The sequence below is a fragment of the Amphibalanus amphitrite genome, unplaced genomic scaffold (genome assembly GCF_019059575.1).
Source record: "Amphibalanus amphitrite isolate SeventyFive unplaced genomic scaffold, NRLGWU_Aamphi_draft 000379F_arrow, whole genome shotgun sequence".
Classification (NCBI taxonomy): Eukaryota; Metazoa; Arthropoda; class Thecostraca; order Balanomorpha; family Balanidae; genus Amphibalanus; species Amphibalanus amphitrite.
The window spans coordinates 435,084-454,660 of record NW_024881873.1 but is presented as its reverse complement, the minus strand read 5'-3'; the positions used below and the strand labels follow the sequence as shown (position 1 = coordinate 454,660).

The 19,577-nt window shown below is 51.4% G+C and overlaps 1 protein-coding gene across 1 annotated transcript in view; it reads right to left on the bottom strand.

The window, feature by feature from the left end:
- The window catches only part of LOC122390027 (lysosome membrane protein 2-like), a 64,657-nt gene extending 62,867 nt beyond the window's left edge, over positions 1-1,790 (bottom strand). The window contains exon 1 of the mRNA XM_043382594.1: positions 296-1,790. Coding sequence (XP_043238529.1) covers positions 296-1,705 — 1,410 coding nt within the window. The 5' untranslated portion in view covers positions 1,706-1,790. The remainder of the gene's footprint in view (positions 1-295) is intronic.
- Between the last annotated feature and the right edge of the window lie 17,787 nt (positions 1,791-19,577).

Here is a 19,577-nt window from a genome sequence, read left to right as displayed (position 1 = left end):
GACTTATAAAAGTCGTTAGGTCTCTGCTGTCAGGATGGAGCTCCAGCTGGTGATATGCATCCTTTAAGTCCAGCCTGGAAAAGACCTGAGACCCACTCAGGCGGTCAAGGACATCTTCGATCCTGGGGAGCGGGTAGCCATCCGTAATCACAGCTTTGTTGACCCGCCTCATGTCTACACACAGGCGGATGGACCTATCCCGCTTCCTTCCCACCACAAGAGGAGAGACCCAGGTAGATGCACTGACCTTCTCAATTATCCCTTGCTCCTCCAGCTCCTTGAGCCTGGCACTCACCTCGTCCAGCACTGCCAAGGGCAGCCTCCGCAGGGGCTGGCGCACTGGCGCCACCCCTGGGTCGATGGTCACCCGGTGTTGGTAGCCCAGGATGGCTGGCTGCTCTCCTGACGGAGAAACAGGTCCAGTCGGAGAGGCAGGTCCGGACGGTGAGGCAGGTTGACCGGCGTGAGGGCTGGCAGGTTCGGCTGGCCCGACGGGCGAAGGGACTGGGCTGGCATGACAGGACGGGTCTGTGGACACAGAGCATACACTGTCACCAATGATGCACACTTTGAACAGTTTCATCATGTCCAGGCCCATCAGAGCACGACCATGCGGCACAACATACACAGTTACATCATGACACTCCCCCCTGCATGACACATTTACACTTTTTACCCCTAACACATCTAACACACTCCCCCCATATGAGCACAGGCGCTCTGCTGCTGGCTCAAGGGCCCCAGGTGCCAGGTGTCTGGGGAGGAGGGACACTGGGGAGCCAGAGTCTACCGTGAACACGACCTCCCTCCCCTCCACCTGGGCTGTCAGAGTCATTGGTGATGCCCCGATTGCCAGCACTTGAACACTGGACACCACTCGCTTCTGGACACAGTGCTGGGCAAAGTGATTCACTTTCCCACATTTGGAGCACTTCACATTGACAGCAGGGCAACACTGGTCCCCTCGCCTGTGTCCAGCACGCCCGCACCCCCAGCACAGGCTACTGCTACTCCCTGCCGGCCTCTGCTGCTGAGGCTGTTGCTGATGAGTGGAGACCCGACCAGCAGCACGGGTCCTGGCCCCACCACGCTGAGGCCGCCGACGCTGCTGCTGCTGCTGCTGGACAGCCTGAACAGGGACTGGAGCAGCTGGTGTCTCCATCACCCGAGCCTCACGTTCAGCCGACTCAAGTGTGTCACTGATGGTGAGGGTGCGCTCCAAAGTCAGGTCAGAGCCCTCCATAAGAAGTCGCTGTCGCAACTTGGAAGAGTTAGTACGCTCGATGACCTGGTCCCTTATGAACTCGTCGGTTCTGTCACCATATTCACAGGAGCTGGCCAGCTGGCGCAGTATCGACACCCACTGCTGGACTGTTTCCTCAGTTTGCTGCACCCGGCTCCTGAAACGGTAACGCTCCACACACACGTTCTGGCGAGGAGCGAACTGGGCCTCCAGGCGCCGCCTGGTGAAGGCGTACTGGTCCTCGCCTTCCTGCTTGACAGCAGCTGGGAGGGACTCGAAAATTCGCTGCCCCTCCGCCCCCAGGCACGTGAGAAGGATGGCCTCCTTGCGCGCAGCTGAAAATGAGCCGCCGCCCACGGCCACCAGGAAGTTATCGAACATCCTTATCCACCGCGGCCAGGCCGTACCGGGCTCGGCGCCGGCCGCCGGCAAAAACGGCGCAGGGGCCACCGAAAAATCCATGGCCGACAGTTATCACGGCCGCGTAAAAACTTACGCCTCGTCGCCACTTGTTGTGCCCTCGGGGTGGGGGAGGTTTGGACAAACCTGCGTCCGCCTCACTTGCGGTTTATTCCCCCACACACACAACAGAAAAACACATGGCACTATCTCGGCCAAGGTCAAGAACGGAAGAGCTCTAGAGGTGACTCGACACCTCTTCGTCCTTACGACCCAAAACAGTTGGCAATCATAAAGAGAGGGGGTGAACAGGTTATGCGAAATAAAGGATCGAAACTGAACAAAGCCATTTCGAACCAAACATATTACTAACTAAGTGTCGATCGTAATATAAAATCATAATCACCGCAACGACCAACACTATCAACAAAGGCGTAAAACTCAAACGATAATTGCGCGTCCGCGCCAATCGGCTGCGCGGTCAGCGCCACTAAATTAGTTCTCGCCACAACAGTGATATTTTTCAGACTTCTCAATGACAATCTCAGTGTTCTCAATAGAAGGTGTATGTTGCCTCAGAGGTGTGTTTCTCGCAGGGTAGGTATACCATAACCCGGCCGGGCCCGGGGGGTAATCCCAACCACCGCAGCCCGGGGGGGGGGCGTTTTTTCGCCCCCCCCCCCCTGTCTAACTCCGTGAATAAGGGAGCTACGGAAACAAAAGCGGTACCAAACGAAAGGTCCTTACGAGACGATTCTAAAGCACCTAAATTTTTTGACCTCAGGTCAATTTTCAAGGTCAGAGGTCAAGGTCAAAGACAAAAACCGGCACATGTGTAGTGATCTCAAAGTAAGCCTTCTAGAGGACGGCAGGCTGCATCAAACCGGCAAAATTGGGTGTCAAACGAAAGAAGAGAATATGAGGATTCCGAAAATGTGCTTAAAATTAAAGGTCAAGGTCGAGGTCACGCTCAACATTGACCTCAAACTTGGCACTTTTTCGCACATCTTGCGTGCTAGCTTCCAAGATGTTTTGAAATGTTTTGAGGCTTATCAGTTCCCTATTTGTGTTTCATCTTACGATACAAGGCTGCTCAAAGGTCAAGGTCACAGAAGAGTATCCCTGCTAGAGGCTATTTCACTGATTCAAGCTTGTAATAATAAATAAGACAGTTTTGCCCTCCAGAAGCTCTAAATGAAGGCTTAGAGGAAAATAGATGCCAGATTCGTGATCAGCGGGTACAAATCCATCAGAGATGACCTCTCATGTGTCAAGGTCAACCAGAGGTCATTCGAGGTCACATGAGGTCAACATAAAACTTGACCTTTTCCGAACAAAATATATATATCATTCGACGCGGCTTGACAAGGCGAATGCGATGGTACCATTGCCGTAGCTCTAGTACCTTTTTTAGCAAAGTTATTTGCGAAAAACTAAAATCACATTTCGGGGTCGTTGACCTGACCTCTGACCTCAGGTCACCAAAACTATTTTTCTATTTTTCTCTAGGTCAAACGCTACACAACCGTGCTCGTAATTTGTCTTTATCTCTAAAACTCTATTTTTAGCAGCTATTTGAAGTTTGCGCCTGTGAAGCCGAAGTTTGCCGTGCAGGGGTCTAGAAAAATGGACCTTGTCACGTCATCAATGGGACAAGGTCCAAATTTTTTACTTCAGAAGATGTCAAATTGATGGGAGAAAAGGTACTGAAAGTTTCGCTTTCCTATTCCTAAGCGTTCGGGAGCTATCGCAAATATTCGCCAGGGGGGGGGGCGAAAAACGCCCCCCCCCCCGGGCCCGCGAGGGATAAAGCGCCGACGGCTGCAGCGTTCGCTGTGTGGTCATCGCCGCGCCACTCGCAGTGCGGCGGCTGCTGCTGGTTCGGTCGGCTGACCTGTATGCACGGAGTAGTGCCGTGTCGTGTCGGCTGTTGATCCCCCCTTCCCCCCAGTCCCCACGGCGCCCTTACAGGGTATATGACCACCTAATCGGTTAGGGACGTCCCCCCCCCACTTCACTGTTGATATTCGGAACTCGGCTGAATCCAAGGTTAATCTGAAAATTCCCTTTACGAGTAGGAAGACGTGCGCCGTGTAGGCCTTTTGTATGTGATTTTAAAATGCACTACAGCCGAATCTCTGAAGAGTTCGTGGTCTGGATCTCGGGGGATGCGCCATCACCGTGTTCCTACCTCTCATTGTCCCGCACATTGGCCTTCGCGCTGTCGAAGCGACCTTCATTCCCTGGACACTTCCATGATTATATGCACTGTAAAAAAAATATTTATTAACTTCCCTGTTATCCTGGCAAAGCTCACTAGCCCAAGGCGTGTTCAATTGACATTCACACGCCCGTGGGTTAGTGAGATGTCGCCATTGATCACACTTTGGGTTAGTGAGATTTGCTGCAGGACAACACGGAAGTTAGTAAATATTGTTTACAGTGTGTTCTTCCTGAATGTCAAACCGTTATGGTGCTATAGTCCAGTGTTATGATGCCTTAAACGCTTGAAAAGTGTTCCAAATGTGACAACTTATTATTTTAGGCCATCACTCAGCACCACCTTGAAATGGAGACAACTCTTGGGTCCATGTCAACAAGCCAGAAGTGAATTACAGGATCACCTTTTCTATGAGCCTCTCTACCTCGCCGGCCTTCGCGTCCCGTTTTTGTGCCAGCTGGGAGACGGAGAGCCACTCATATTACCTGAGAACGATCAGTCGGTCTCCTCCTGCCACGGAGAGCGACCCGCCCCGTACTCGGCCTTGGTGCGCGCGCTCCGCTGAGGGGGCGGCCGGCAGGCGGGCGGGGCGCCTGTCGCCGGGCGGCGGCAGTCCTTCCTCGTCTGGCGGCGCCGGCGACCTCGCCTGCGGCGGTGACGGGCCGACCCCGCCGACTGCAGCGGGGGTCAGACCCCTGCCGCCCTGTCGGACCCTCCGCCTCCTCCCACAGGCCGCCTGCGGTGACGAGCCGCCCAGTATCGGGAAACAAACACCCAGCGCGCCGCGCCGCGCCGCTCCGGCGCCATCAGTCGGAGGGTCCGTGATTTCCGCGAGTCGGCCGTATCGCGAGCGCCGCCCGCTGTGGTCAAACCTTGGGCCCGCCGCGCGCCGGTACCTCGCATCCTGTGTACGTGTCAAGTCAACGACGCCCACACGACCCCCTACCAGCTGCCCCCCCCCCCCTGCACGTGAGTGTGGGTCGGGCAGGCAGGCGGAACAGGCCAAAAACCGCCGCGCGCCGCTGCACTGGCGGACAGGGGGCACATTTTGCCCGGCCCGGCCGAACACACCAGTTTCCTGGTCACGAAGGGGCCGTCAGGCCGGGCTGGTCGGCAGGTGCCGGTGGCTGGTCGGTGGCAGACTCGTGACAGTGCTCCACAAACGACCCACATCACAACGCAAAATAATCACCTGCATCTCATCTGGTTATGTAATGAGCCTGTCTCACTCCAGAAATTACTCGTAGCCTACTTCCGCAACTTGTGACTAGCCTACGAGCTTGGCCTCCAAAACAAAGGAGGTGGCCAGTGGCCACTTACTCAATCTACAGACACAGTTTCCTGGTCGGTCTGAATTGCGACGGGGTCTATACCAGTGGCAAATTTATTCTGGCTCGTAATATCCCTGGTGTAGCTATGTTTAGTTTGGCCTATCATTATTTCTGCCGACCAATAGTAGATACTTTTACTTCGGGCTTAGGGTGTCAAAATAGTGCAGCCGCAAAATAGGTACTAAAACTTTTGTTAGGCCTCATGCTTGTTTTACATACCTACTGAAACGCCATGATAAAGCTCGACCGTTATCACGCCGTCAAGTGGTTACGGAAACTGTCCCGATCGCCGTGCTTTGTGTAGAAAAAAAGTAACAAGAACTCATGGCAACACCAGTCTGTGTCTGAGACTCTGACTAGCTGACATGATAGTCGTTATTGATTGTTCAATCGAATGCATTACCACTGACTATTGTCCGACGGTCTCCCGCGGGACAGTCGGTGGCGGTTATCGACACAGAGGTCCAGAGGGCTGGAAAGGAGAGGGAGGGGTGGCACTGAACGTCAACCTCGGGGTCTGGGGAGGAGGGGCGGGGCGCCAGACAGAGGTCTGGAGAGGAGGGGAGCCGGTGGTCGGCCGGCCTTTCACGGACCCCTCCCTGCCGCTCTCCCGTCCGTTGCCAAATGTTCCGTGAGCCTGGGCCGTGGTCGCCGAGTGACGAAACTATCACGGTGTGCTCCGGCAGATCAGCGGGCGTTGCCAAACACACGGGAGTGGATGAAAGCTCGGCTAGCGACTCACTAACTGTAGCGTGGAGTCTGGCTGCTGCTCAGAATTATTGATGCCACATTTGTGGTTGATCCTGGGCTTTGAATGGTTTGCCAAGCTGATAACCTTTCCTTGAACCATCGACGGAATAGGTCGCCAAAGGGAGCAACGTCCCTATGTGCGTTCTTGCAAAGGTTCTCTCAAAGTTTTTTTTACGAGCTCTCGAATTCTGACGTTATGGTGAAGGCTAAGTGCAAACTAATATGCACTGAATGTGTAGATGAATGTTCAAACAATAATGAATAGACCTTCGCCGTGCAAACGAACCGAGGGTCAGTGCACTGCTGCAATGGGCTTCAAGCTTAGGGGTCGCTAAGCATTTAACAATCGGCACATTTCCCTTAACTGTGTCTATAATATCCTTAACTTAGGTAATATCTATAATAGAATTATTATAATTTTATTATAATTATAAAATTATTATAGATATAATTAATATCTATAATAATTCCCTTAACTTAATATCTATAATAAAAGCCGTCTGTTCTTTGTAAACTGCGGAGTCACAGTGAGTGTCAGGTCCGTTGCACCATGGAGCCTAGACCGTGGTTTTAATGGTCGAAATGATGCAATGCCTGGTTAGAGCGGTACGGTTCTGCTTTGTGAGCTCGTCTGCTACACTCACTTGTTCGAACACCGGCAGGCTGTCGACGACTCGGATAGACGATTTATCTATGTAGTTATTTCCTTCTGTCACGGATTTACTATCTCCCTGCACCGCTTGCTGACAGCTTCAGCGTGCCTACGTTTTCTAGCCGTGAGAAGCTGTCGTGGTAATAACTAAATGACCTCAGCGAAGTTGCTAGTTTTCTAGACTACGAACCCAATACCATTTATCATATCAGTCGATCAATTTCGGCTGCGATGTAAGGAGACCCACTTGACGCAGTGTTCTGGAGATAACCGGGTGCGTCCAGTTCTTTCCGCCAGCTCGACCTGTCCACCTCCTTTTGTCCGTGCCGTGACCTGTGCCTCAGCCCCCCCCCCCTCTTCCAGAGTAGTGGGGCCGTGCTGCCGCCAACCCCGACCGACCTGACCAGCCGGTCCCCCCCCCCCCCAGCGACTGGTAAATGACGTCATAGGCACTCAACCACGCCGTGTTTGGACACGTGGCGCCGATTTTGTCGCACCTGGCTGTGGTCTCATTAATCACTACACCGCCGGAGGCAGTTGCGTAAGATTTGGGTGGACTGATGGACACAAGTCACAACCATTTTACTCCGGTTGAACTATCGTAGTTGATGTGATCGAGTGGTGAGCTGCGGATTTATGAATGGGACTAGAATTCCATCTCGTATTTATCATAGAGCCTTTGGCATCCTCTAAGTGCGTTAGTCACCCAGCTGGGCTGTAAATCCGACCCCAGGAGCAGCTGGCACACAGCGCCCTGGGCCGGTCAGCGCGCGGGGGCAACGAACTGCACTGTACGGCGGCGGCGTGTGCCGTATTGCACGGCGCCACCATACCGGCTTCGGTAACCGGTTAGTCAGCCAATAACTGGGGAAGTGTAACGGCCAGACCTGACAGCGCGCGACCGGCCGGTCCTGCCCGGCCAGAGGCGCCGGCTGCAAACAAAGACTTTCCAGTTAGCGGTATACGAGTATTCGGGCGGAGCCTGTCAGCCTGCACACAGTTTGGAAAGTCTCTGTTTGACGTGAGTGCGTCTGCAGGCTGCACGGCTATCTCGAAACAGATTGTTAGGACTTAGGCAAGAAGAATAAGCTGAATAGCATGTGTTTGATATATGCATAGCAGTCAAATTGAGCGCATCTTGATAGGTTTATTTTATTAAAACGCTTACCTATTCTAATAATACGCTAATATGCTAACATGGAAGAGGAGCCAAAGCCAGAGTCGCCAGGTCAGTTATATAGAGCGGCAGCCGCAGACGTCTAAAATATGTACGACTCAGCCTCCCTGCTTTCTAGAGCTTTTACCAGCCTAAGGCACCCATATAAGGTTGATTAAATCAAGAATATGTGGGTGCTCTAGACATGTCCATTGTCCATGGTAAAAAATAGTGTTGACCAGAGCAAAAATGCGCACAGACTAGCCCCCTCGCCCCCGCTGGCTTTCGGTCGCCGCGCCGCCACCCGCGACCAGTCTCCTCCCGCCGGTATCCTTGTGTGGCGAGTTCAGACGATCAGTCGGCCGACCACGCCTGTCGGTATCCTTGGACCGCCCCGGGATGGACCAGCGAGTCCCAGGGACGTCCCCTGTGGTCTGTGGACCGGCTGCCCCGCGGGTCCCAGGGACGCCCCCTGTGGCCCGGCTGCCCCGCGGGTCTCAGGGACGCCCCTGTGCACGGGCAGCTACCGGACCAGATTCGAGGAACGCGCTGACCAATGACGTAATCCGCGCTCTGCAGCTGCAAGGTCCTCCTGCCGTGAATCGGTCCTCCCGGCCGTGAATTGGTCGGACAATTGGTACAACACTAGAACAGATCACGGACACGATAGTTGTTTATTAATCAGCCGCACGCCAGAGGCACAACGCCGGAAAGTGCCGCCCGTTGAAATTACCCGGAGTGATTCAGACACATATTGATGAACGATCTGCTTACGACATGCACATACATATGTGCATGTTCATAATAACACAACCGAGCAACCAAAGTAAGTACGTATTTACGTACGATGATAACGCGCGTATATTTACTCGTAAGACGCTAGACAACAAAACCTTACCAGTTGCTTGGCATCCTTTGGCATGATCTCTACAGGTTAGACTGCTTATCAGATGGTATGTTTGGGCGTTAGAAATTTTCATATTTCAGTATTTACGATTGAGCTTGAAATATCGTAGCCGGGACCACAGCCGTAGCCGTGCTCTTGGAGATATTTGCAGCCGCCCCGCCCCATAACCGTGAGGATGCAGCCAGCCGCGGCTGCAGCCGGCCGGTGCAGACCTCTATGCTTACCACGCTCTAAGTTTAGAACTATGCTCGCCTCAACATTTGCCTTTGTTGAGAAAAAAGGTTTATTGTGTTAAACGCAAATGTGTTTAGTGGTGTGTTTTCTGTGGCGTGTTGCACCTTAGTTTCCTGGTCGAGTGAACTTCACCGTTTGGCCGGGACTATGTAAAGGGGTGCACCGTACAGGAATGCACGGAGCCACGACACAGCTATGTAGTGCCACGGCAGATCGTCAAACACGCAATCAGTGCAAGCACATTTTTAATGGTCTGGCTTCAGGGTTATACAAGAATGCACTCCTCGCTGAAATGTAGAAATATTTAGTATGAAAGATCTTTTCTTTGACCAGTCGATGGATGTACCTTTGCCATTATATCATCGATGCTAGCCGATATCAAGTTTACGGTCGAAATGCCTTCGGCACTTCTCTTCTTCGTTCTATAATTTGCGTCTTAACCCTCGGCGGCACAGGCCATTTTGCGTCCTTCGACGGCACAAGGGGGGGGGGGGGGTTGGTACGACCCCACCTCGCGTTTGGCCCCTGATCGAGCTAGAGCTTCGCAGAAAAAACGAGCGTGTTGCCCGTCACGAGACGAAGCCGATGATACCCAATTTTAAGGTCCTAGGTCATCGGGTGACCTTCCAGGTCAGGTCAATGACCCGAAAACCGGGTAAATCGGGACCTGTTAGAAAGTCGTAAATTGTGGCTGCTATGTGGTTTTCCGGGGTGCTGATCACGAATATCGTGTTAGTTTTGATCAGAGATGATGTCTTTAAGCCTTTAGACCAGGTCGAGTCAGGTCAGGTCAGGTCAACCGGTAGGGGTTGTGACGGGTATTCGTTATACGTGTCAACCGCCTCTGACAGCTTCGTAACATGTTACGAAGGCACCAAAACTACTTCGTAAATGTTCAAATGGTTGCCAAATTCGAATTCAGCTCCAAAAACTAGCCTAGAAACATGTAAAACTCGAAAAGTGAACCGAGGTCACCCGAGGTCACCAAAGGTCAATGACCTGACCTGACCTTCAGGTGACCTTGACACCCACCCTAATGTATGGGAGCGACATCAAATCACATGTTTGAACGTTTGAAACCACAAAAAGCTTGCAAACGCGCGGCTAATGTTAGCCGACATACGCCGAATCGCGATTCCGGCCAAACATGGTCTTGGAAAAGAGGTCACAGGTCAAAGGTCATTGGGGTCATGGTCATGAAATTTTCAGGGTAGGTGTACAATTAATCAATGCGAGGGTACTGAAAGTTTCGTCGCGATCGGCCGCTTTTTACGTGAGTTATTCGCGAAAAACCTTAGGGGGGAGTTGCATCAACCCCCCCTGTGCCGGCGAGGGTTAATATGCAAGAGTTATGCGAACAGAAATCAAATACTGCTTTCTGCAGAGCATTTCGGTCGTAAGCTTGATATGGAACAGACTTTTTGCTACCTATCTACTGTCTTATATTTGGACAACATTGAAAGTGATACTATGAAAGAGGACAGGCGTAGGAAAGACGATGTACTACAGCCCGATGAAAATTTACATGCACTCAGTCATGAACGGTATGGAAAGAAAGAGCAAGAGAGCGAGAGCGAGAGCAAGAGAGAGAGGGAGAGAAAGAGAGAGAGAGAGAGAGAGAGAGAGAGAGAGAGAGAGAGAGAGAGAGAGAGAGAGAGAGAGAGAGAGAGAGAGAGAGAGAGAGAGAGAGAGAGAGAGAGAGAGAGAAGCACGCTACAGTACGTGTCCCCTCAGTCGGGGATGATTATAGAAAACAAGGCATCGCCTTCTCGTCTCCTTTACATTCTATAGTGGCGGCTCATGTCCGTCTCGTATACCATACCTATATTGTTCTGTACCATTGAGTTGTACCAGCTTTGCCATGCGGGTCGCTCAAACGTCACTGATGTATGATGTCACCGGCCCGTCCGGCGAAATCGGCAGTCCGGTTCTAAGTGCGCCCTAGGTCAGTGCGCTCGACCACTGTGCGCTCTGTGTAGCTCTTTTTCTGGTTTGTCTGCGCTTTTTCATGGCACAAGTGAGGTACTTATTGTGGCTTGAATTAGATGCAACATGCATGCGTGTTTGGCAGAAAAAAAAGTCATGCATCCTCAATGTAGATATCACAAATTATGTTCCGGAAAACAACGCTTATTTCTTCTACCCGGACCTTCAAATAGACATCAATGTTGTGCCAATGCAGTCCAATGCATTTTTAAACAAAATAGTTCCACTTTCATAGATCCAGTTTGCGTGTAATGAAGCTGGCATTACTCATGTGATCTGGAAACGTGAGCAGGTGATTTCTTTTCGCGTTAGCTGCTTTCCGCTTCCGGGCGCTGCACTGGCCGCTTTCGTTTCTAAGCCAAAAGCGGTTCACTTGGGTAATATATATTAACACAATATATTAATATATGTTAATGTACATTGTATGTTGTACAATGTACGTACATGCATGCATTGTGCATCATATTTACGTTTTATTCTTGTACACTTATTGTGAAGCATTCTTTTTTAATTTAGTCAACACTGCTGTCAATAGGTACTTATTGAACGTTTATACAGATGAGCCAAAGATGACGTCTATGTGACGCTGTGAAATGGACTGGTGATGCACGTTCGAGCACGACATATTTCACGTTGTCGCAACACGAAGCCGATAGCTATCCGGATTTCGATACCTATAGGCTTACACCTAGAGATGTCAATCGGATACCAACTTTTTGGTATACCGATACCAAACCGATACCAACTTTGTATTTGGTATTTCAATCCTAATGTGTTTGGTATTTTGTTGGTATTATGAACCCTTACTAATGTATAAGAGGCTAAAATGAATGGCTAAAATGAAATGGAAATGGATAAAAAGTTGGTATTTCCCTCATCTTTCAAAGCTGGTTCGGTTTCGGTATTTCCCCACGGTTTTGGTTAGTAGTTGGTTTGGTATCGGTGTTCCGATTTTCTGTAATTGACATCACTACTTACTACACATTTTATTCATTTTGGTGGTGCCTCACTAAGTTGCGTCTCAGTCGGCCGCCTCCCCTCTCTTTGTCACCATCTGCGCCGATTGGTCAGTCCCCCTACATTATACATTCGTCACAGGACTGGATGGCGCCGCTGCACTAACCGTGCCTGCAGCGTCTCGGCCCTGACCTGGTGCCGTGTTGGCGCCGGCCGGACTCTGCGCGGATGCCGTGTCCTCCGACCGTCCATCCGCCGCGCTGACGGACAGGGGCGCCGCAGAGGGCTATACGGCAACTGCATGACAGGGTGACACGCAGTGACACCCTCGGTGGTGGGGACGGGTTCGGCTCACACCCTGCTGCATATTGACGAACGTAACTTCTGCACATGTGGTTTTTTAATGAGGCTTCCATTAAGGAATTTCAGTGGAGCTTAAACGAGGACGATCTAAACAATATCCGTATAATAGACCTCTAATCGTCTGAACTAGTCCTGTGTATAATGTATCCATGGAAAAAGAGGGAGCTGAGGCCAGTTTTACCAACAGAAAAATAGCCGCCTGCCGGAATTTTTTGCCTAAAGACCGCTTCACATATGGAGCGTAAACGTTATGGGCACGTAAGCGGATAGGGATTTGCCGTTTCATTCTGTGTGTGAAGCGGTCTTTAGACTAAAGATTCCGGCAGGCGGCTATTTTTCTGTTGGTAAGACTGGCCTCTGAATGACCGTAATCGCAGCTGTTATGTAGAGGCCTACTGTATATAGAGTAAGCAACGTTTGCATTATAGTGACCGTCTTACGTGTTCTTTCTTCACAATAGCCATGGTCAAAATATCATGCATGGTATCTTCCTGGTAAAGGAAATCTGATGATCTTGCAATCAAAGGTGTATCTAGGTACCGGAACAAAGAAAGATTGGAACGCAAATTCAAGCCGCAGCCGGCGTGGTGCTTAACAGCTCACTCAGGTGACCTTGTGCCTAGACTGACGTGCCACTCTATGTCATTCATGCACGGTACAAAGTGCACATGCGTGTCGTTGGCTCGCTATCAACATCGTTTGTGATATGGAGCCAGCAGCACTAACAGCTGCGAAGGCGATGACTAATCGCGTTACGCCGACCTGCCTGCTAAGGTGAATGAGTACTGGGCAGGTGACTCATGTCTGTAAAGGCGCAGAATTCCAGGACTTGTAAGCGCAATTCAATGTCTACGCTTGACACAGAGCATGTTTATTACATTAACTTTCATGTGCATTAATAGCAACGAACTCAAACAAATGGGTAAAAGTGCACCCACTATACGAGGGGTACCCAAAAGTAACAGGAATCGTTCTCTGTAGGTCAAGCCAGTTGTAGCTCGGCATTGCCCTGATAGGGGCAAACCAGTCTGGCCCCTGGGACTTAGTCTGCACCGTGAGGTGACGAAACAAAGAGGCGCGGCCGCGTGGCGCACGTCTTTATTGAAGCACTCCCGCCCGATCCGTCGTTTTTTATTCATAGCGGAACTGAGCAACAACGCGCATCTGTGAAATTTTGTTTCCTGCTGGGGAAGTCCGCGACTGAAACGGTTCCAATGCTTCAAGCAGCATGCAAATATGCTGCTGTGAGCAAGACGCGGGTTTATGAATGATTTTCGCACTCCAAAAGTGGTCAAATGTTATCCCAAAAGCGCCCCAAAAAAGCTTGTCAAGTGAAGTCAAATGTCAAGACAATGCTGATTTGTTTTTTCGATGCAAAGGGAAGTGTGCAAAAGGAAATTGTTCCTCCCTGGTCAAACTGCCAATCAGACGTTTTACTTGGACGTTCTGCGGCGTGTGTGAAACAAGGCCTGAGACGAAAACTCCCCGACAGGTGGCGAAGCAGGGAGTGGTGATTTCATCGCGACAGTGTGCCAGAGCACACCGCCTTGAGTCATGTCAAACAATTTTGGACAAAAAATGCATGACCCCACGGATCCACCCTCCCTATTCACCGAATTTGGCACCCTGCGACTTTTTCCTGGTCCCCAGAATGAAAAAGACCTCAAGGGAAACCATTTCGACGACTTTGATAAGGTAAAAGCAAAAACGACGATGGCTCTGCAAGGCATCACCTTGCAAGAGTTCCGGAGCTGCTTTGAGAGCTGGAAAACGCGTCTGCATAGGTGCATTGTCTCGCAAGGAGAGTACTTTAAGAATGACATGAGTGACGATGTGTAGGGATCAGTGAATAAACAGATATGAAACAATTCCCGTTTCTTTTGGGTACCCCCTCGTACGTAAGTAGTTTTGAACGTATACCAATATCAGTATATGGCTCTGAAGGATTTTTTGGCACCGGTAATTTTTTAAATTGTAGGGTTTGAAGCCTGAGAGCTCAGGCTCACAGCTCTGTAATATTCCTAAAGGGCTCCCTCGGCCAGGGGGCTCTGCCACCGCTGACTTTGGGGATGACTGGTGGCCGCTGCTGAGCGCTGCTGCCTCCCGCTGCCGCGCTGCTGTCGTGGTCCGGGTCGTGGGCCGCCCGCAGCGGTGCCCGTTGCCGGCCGCTGATTGGCTGCCTCGGGGCGGCCCCGACCCGGCGTTGGGTCGAGCGCCGCATGTGCGTGTTAGTATAATGTGGGGCGGCGGCACGGGCATGTGCTTTGTTTGGCCAATACAGTGTTGGTTCTAGACGCCAGCTCTCCATGCTGGCCAGATAATTTTCGCGAGAGGCACGTCTACAATATGATCAACGTCGTTTAATTCAGCTTCTATTCAATCGGCTTCTTATTTATGTATTTACTTGCTCCTCTGCAGCCATCTATTTATATGTATATTGTCGAAAACAGAGTTCTGTGTATGCGACTGCATAAGCATGAATGAAGACACTTAAAATTTTGAACTGAGAGGAGCGTATTTTGAAAGTGCACTTAAAAAAAACTTTTGAACACGCTGTAATAGTAACTTTCTGTTCTTGAGGAAGTCATCATGTTTGTGGCTCAATCACACCACTTGTTTTCGAACTGGTTTAACTCAACCCTTCGCAACAGCAGGTCTTGGTACAAAAACGCACTTGTCGCACTCTGACACCAATCAGCTGTCATATCTTCAGCTATCTGTCAAAGCCTCTTGTCATTGTCAATGGCGGGCGGACAGACCACGTTGTGAAAACGTTGTCATCTGGCTCACACGTTAACAAAGCCTGATAATCACGCTCATGGGTGATTGCTTTCGTGACTTGTTACATCAGAGAGCGTATCATTTTATCGGTGCAATTAAATAGAGCTATCAAAAACTGTTCGCAGGTCGACAAGAAAAACATACTTATCTGGCAACACTTAGCATGCCTTAACCCTCGCAGGCACAGGCCATTTTGCGTCCTTCGACGGCACAGGGGGGGGGGGGGTTGGTACGACCCCCCCCCCTCGCGTTTGGCCCCTGATCGAGCTAGCGCTTCGCGGAAAAAACAAGCGTGTTGCCCGTCACGAGAGGAAGCCGATGATATCCAATTTTAAGATCCTAGGTCATCGGGTGACCTTCCAGGTCAGGTCAATGACCCGAAAACCGGGAAAATCGGGACCTGTTAGAAAGTCGTAAAGTGTGGCTGCTATGAGGTTTTCCGGGGTGCTGATCACGAATATCGTGTTCGTTTTGATCAGAGATGATGTCTTTAAGCATTTAGACCAGGTCGGGTCAGGTCAGGTCAGGTCAACCGGTAGGGGATGTGACGGGTATTCGTAATACGTGTCAACCGCCTCTGACAGCTTCGTAACATGTTACGAAGGCACCAAAACTACTTCGTAAATGTTCAAATGGCTGCTTAATTCGAAATCAGCTCCAAAAACTAGCCTAGAAACATGTAAAACTCGAAAAAGTGAACCGAGGTCACCAAAGGTCAATGACCTGACCTGACCTTCAGGTGACCTTGACATCCACCCTAATGCATGGGAGCAACATCAAATCACATGTTTGAACGTTTTAAACCACGAAAAGCTTGCAAACGTGCGGCTAATGCGAGCCGACATACGCCGAATCGCGATTCCGGCCAAACATGGTCTCGGAAAGTAGGTCACAGGTCAAAGGTCATTTGGGTCAGGGTCATGAAATTTTCATGGTAGGTGTAGAATTGATCAATGCGAGGGTACTGAAAGTTTTGTCGCGATCGGCCGCTTTCTACGCGAGTTATTCGCGAAAAACCTTAGGGGGGTTTGCATCAACAACCCTGTGCCGGCGAGGGTTAAATACCTAGGATGCTGGTTCTCAGTTTTGAATTTTTTAATATCAATAATCTATAATATCACAGCATTTAATTGTACGTAAGTGACTGATATCCCATACTCCTTTACGGCCGGCAGCAGCCACCTTAGCGACGGAGACGCTAAGGCATGTTGACGGCCAGGGGAGCGACACACGGCGAAGGGAGGAAGGGAGTGGGGAAGGGGGTGGAACGAGGGCAGCTACGACGCGGGGAGGGAGGGAGTCGGCGCATGGCCGCGGGGGAGGCAGGCGCGGGAGGGTAGCGCAGAAGAAAGACGCCGTATGGCAGTCGAGAGAGGACAGCCAGCGCGTCAGCTTGCAGCGTGATTTTTTTTTTTGCCTTCTCTTCCTTACTTTTTCCTAGTTTTGTTTCCTCGTCTGGGGAAGGGGCCGTTGTGAACCCGCAGGTGGCGGTTCTCTCGAGAGAACTCGTCTGTGGGGATCGACCTTACATCAGCCAAATATGTGAACCTGATGCCCGTGCAGAGCGGACCGAGAACGTCAGTGGAGTTGAACGTGAAGCTACTCCCCCAAAAAAAGAATAAAGGCAGGGTGAAGTTGCTTTGCCTTTCGTTTGTCTATCACAAACTGGAACTAGCCTTGTACCAATTACTATCTGGTGTAAACCAGCGCCACCGTACCACTAGTGCCGCTGCGGACAGCTCTGTCATCGTCTAGTGCAATACAGCACCGCTGCGGTCACTAGTACACTCGGGGGCAGATTGATGTTCCACAACTCTTTATCCACCGGGTTCCTATGGCTCAGCATTGGCAGCAGCCGCCTGGTACCGGTAGACTGTGCCGCTTCACATACTTGTCAAGCGGCACAGCCTACCCACCCGTATGCCACCGGTCTGGGTCGGTGGCTGGAAGGTGATGTGGGCCGCCTGTGACGTCAGCGCAGCGGTGAGGGCCGAGCCCGGAGGCATGGCTCGGGTCGGCGCGGCGCGGCGGCTGGCGAGGGCTGGGGAGTGAGGTGGGGTGGGAGCACGGACATCGCGCGGCTGAGCGAGTGTAGTTAACTTTCGCGTCTCAAGGCGCCAATTATTCTACCTAACAATTATGCTAAAGCAGTTGTTAAAATGTCCTATCCCCAAGACAGCGCCTATCATCCTACTTGCCATGCACATTACGACACAAACGTGGCATTGGGACAGCCGATAGAGTTTATATCACACGTGCATCGAGTTGCGGAGCTACATTGTTTTTAACAGATAAGTGTTAAGCCCTTGATTGAGCTCATTGGTGTCTATTGTTTCGCACGGCAATCGTCCAGAGACGTGGGAACTGGGGGTTATGAGTAGCGCCGCAGCCAACGCCCCAATTTAAAGCGATTATTACTGTTGCTCTTATATGTGGTCGCAGCCCCCATTAGCAAACCGTTCCAACTAGGAGCCAAAAAGTCGGCCACTCAGGGGGGTTCGAACCGGGCTTCTCCCACCGGCCAATTCACGACACGAGCGTTCATCCACTGAGCTACCGAGAATGCGGTCTTCCTCTGCACAAAACAAAATGACATTCACCCGCTGACCACCAATGACAGTATTGTGACAATTGACGTTTGATCGCGTTTGACCGCGGCGGGTGGTCGCTGGTTTCGGCAGCTCAGTGGATACACGCTAGCGTCGTAGGGTGACCGGTTGGAGAAACCCGGTTCGAACCGTCCCAGGTGCGCGACTTATTTGTTCCTAGATGGAACGGTTTGCTATTATTGGTGGCTGCGACCACACATTAGAGGAACAGTAAGAGTTGCTTAAAGTTGGGACGCCGCGCTATCCAAAAACCCCAGTTCCCACGTGTCTGGAGTTGGACGATTGCTGTGCGAAATAATAGACACCAATGAGCTCAATCAAGGCCTTAACACTTATCTGTTAAAAACAATGTAGCTCCGCAACTCCATGCACGTGTGATATAAATTCTATCGGCTGTCCCAATGCCACGTTTGTGTCGTAATGTGCATGGCAAGTATGATGATAGGCGCTGTCTTGGGATAGGATATTTTAACAACTGCTTTAGCATAATTGTTAGGTAGAATAATTGGCGCCTTGAGACGCGAAAGTTAACTACACTCGCTCAGCCGCGCGATGGTCCGTGCTCCCACCCCACCTCACTCCCCAGCCCTCGCCAGCCGCCGCGCCGCGCCGACCCGAGCCATGCCTCCAGGCTCGGCCCTCACCGCTGCGCTGACGTCACAGGCGGCCCACATCGCCTTTCAGCCACCGACCCAGACCGGTGGCATACGGTGTGGGTAGGCTGTGCCGCTTGACAAGTAAGTGAAGCGGCACAGTCTACCGGTACCAGGCGGCTGCTGTCAATGCTGAGCCATAGGAACCCGGTGGATAAAGAGTTGTGGAACATCAATCTGCCCCCGAGTGTACCACCTCATCACCAGGTCACCAGAGTGGGCCCGTCTCCCGGCCGGCACCGTCTGCTGCCGATCTCTGATTCGGGTTACGCCGGCGAGACTGCTTCTCTGCCCCTGTGCACTGCTCGATGTCGTACTGTAACCTAATTGCGTTTGTCTGACTGAACGTCCGTGTGTCTTCAATGTCGTGCTCCTTTCACTACCGTGTGTCTGGTTGTTCATTTCTGCTTGTGTGTGTACGAGCAGAAATGATCGCCATTTCTAGCTCGTATGTGTCTGCAAATGCGTTTTTCCAGTTGCATGTGTGTGTCTATGGCTTGAGTATGTGTAGTCTGTACGCATATCGGTCTCTCCTGCGTATGTCCGTATCTCTGTGTCCGTCCCTGTCTATGTGTCTGTTGGTCTGTGTGACTCGCGTCCATCTCTGTCTGTGTGCAGGGTGTGTGTCTTTGTGTCTGTGTGACTGTTGTTCTGTCTCTATCTTTGTATGTCTTTCCGTCTCTGTGTCTGTGTCCAGTGTCTGTCTGCCTCTGTCTGTGTCTATGTCCGTTTCTCTGTGTGTGCAGTGTGTGTCTGTCTCTGTCTGTGTCTCTCTGTCTGTGTGCAGTGTGTGTGTCTGTCTCTGTCTGTGTCTCTCTGTGTGTGTGTGCAGGGTGTGTGACCCGGGCCGGTCGCGCCGCGCCGGCTCCGCCCCGGCCGGCTGCCGCTGACGGCACACCGCGCCACTGATTCCGGCCGCTATAAATCCGGCCCCGGCCCGGCGCCGGGCGCAGTTCACTCGGAGAAACGGAGAGGTAAGTGCTGCTGCCGCCGCCGAGCCCGTGTGTGGACGCTTGGTGACGCCTGGTGACGCCTGGTGACGACGCCGTGACATGTGGAGCCGTGTGCTGCTGTGTGAGAGTCCGCCGGATGATGAGAACGGTGACCTGCACTTGGTGTGATGTCCAGATCATCAGAACTTCTTGATGCATTGAGCGAAACGCTTATGCCTTTTTAGCTGCTTTATCACACTAGCTTTCCTCGATTCTAGCTACAAATAAATAGAGCAAAAAATGAACCTCCTAGCCGATAAGTTTACAACATATCATTTGAAACACTAAGATCTCAATGGTCTTTATCAAACACTTCTCACGTCTCTGAAAGACGCCAACTTTT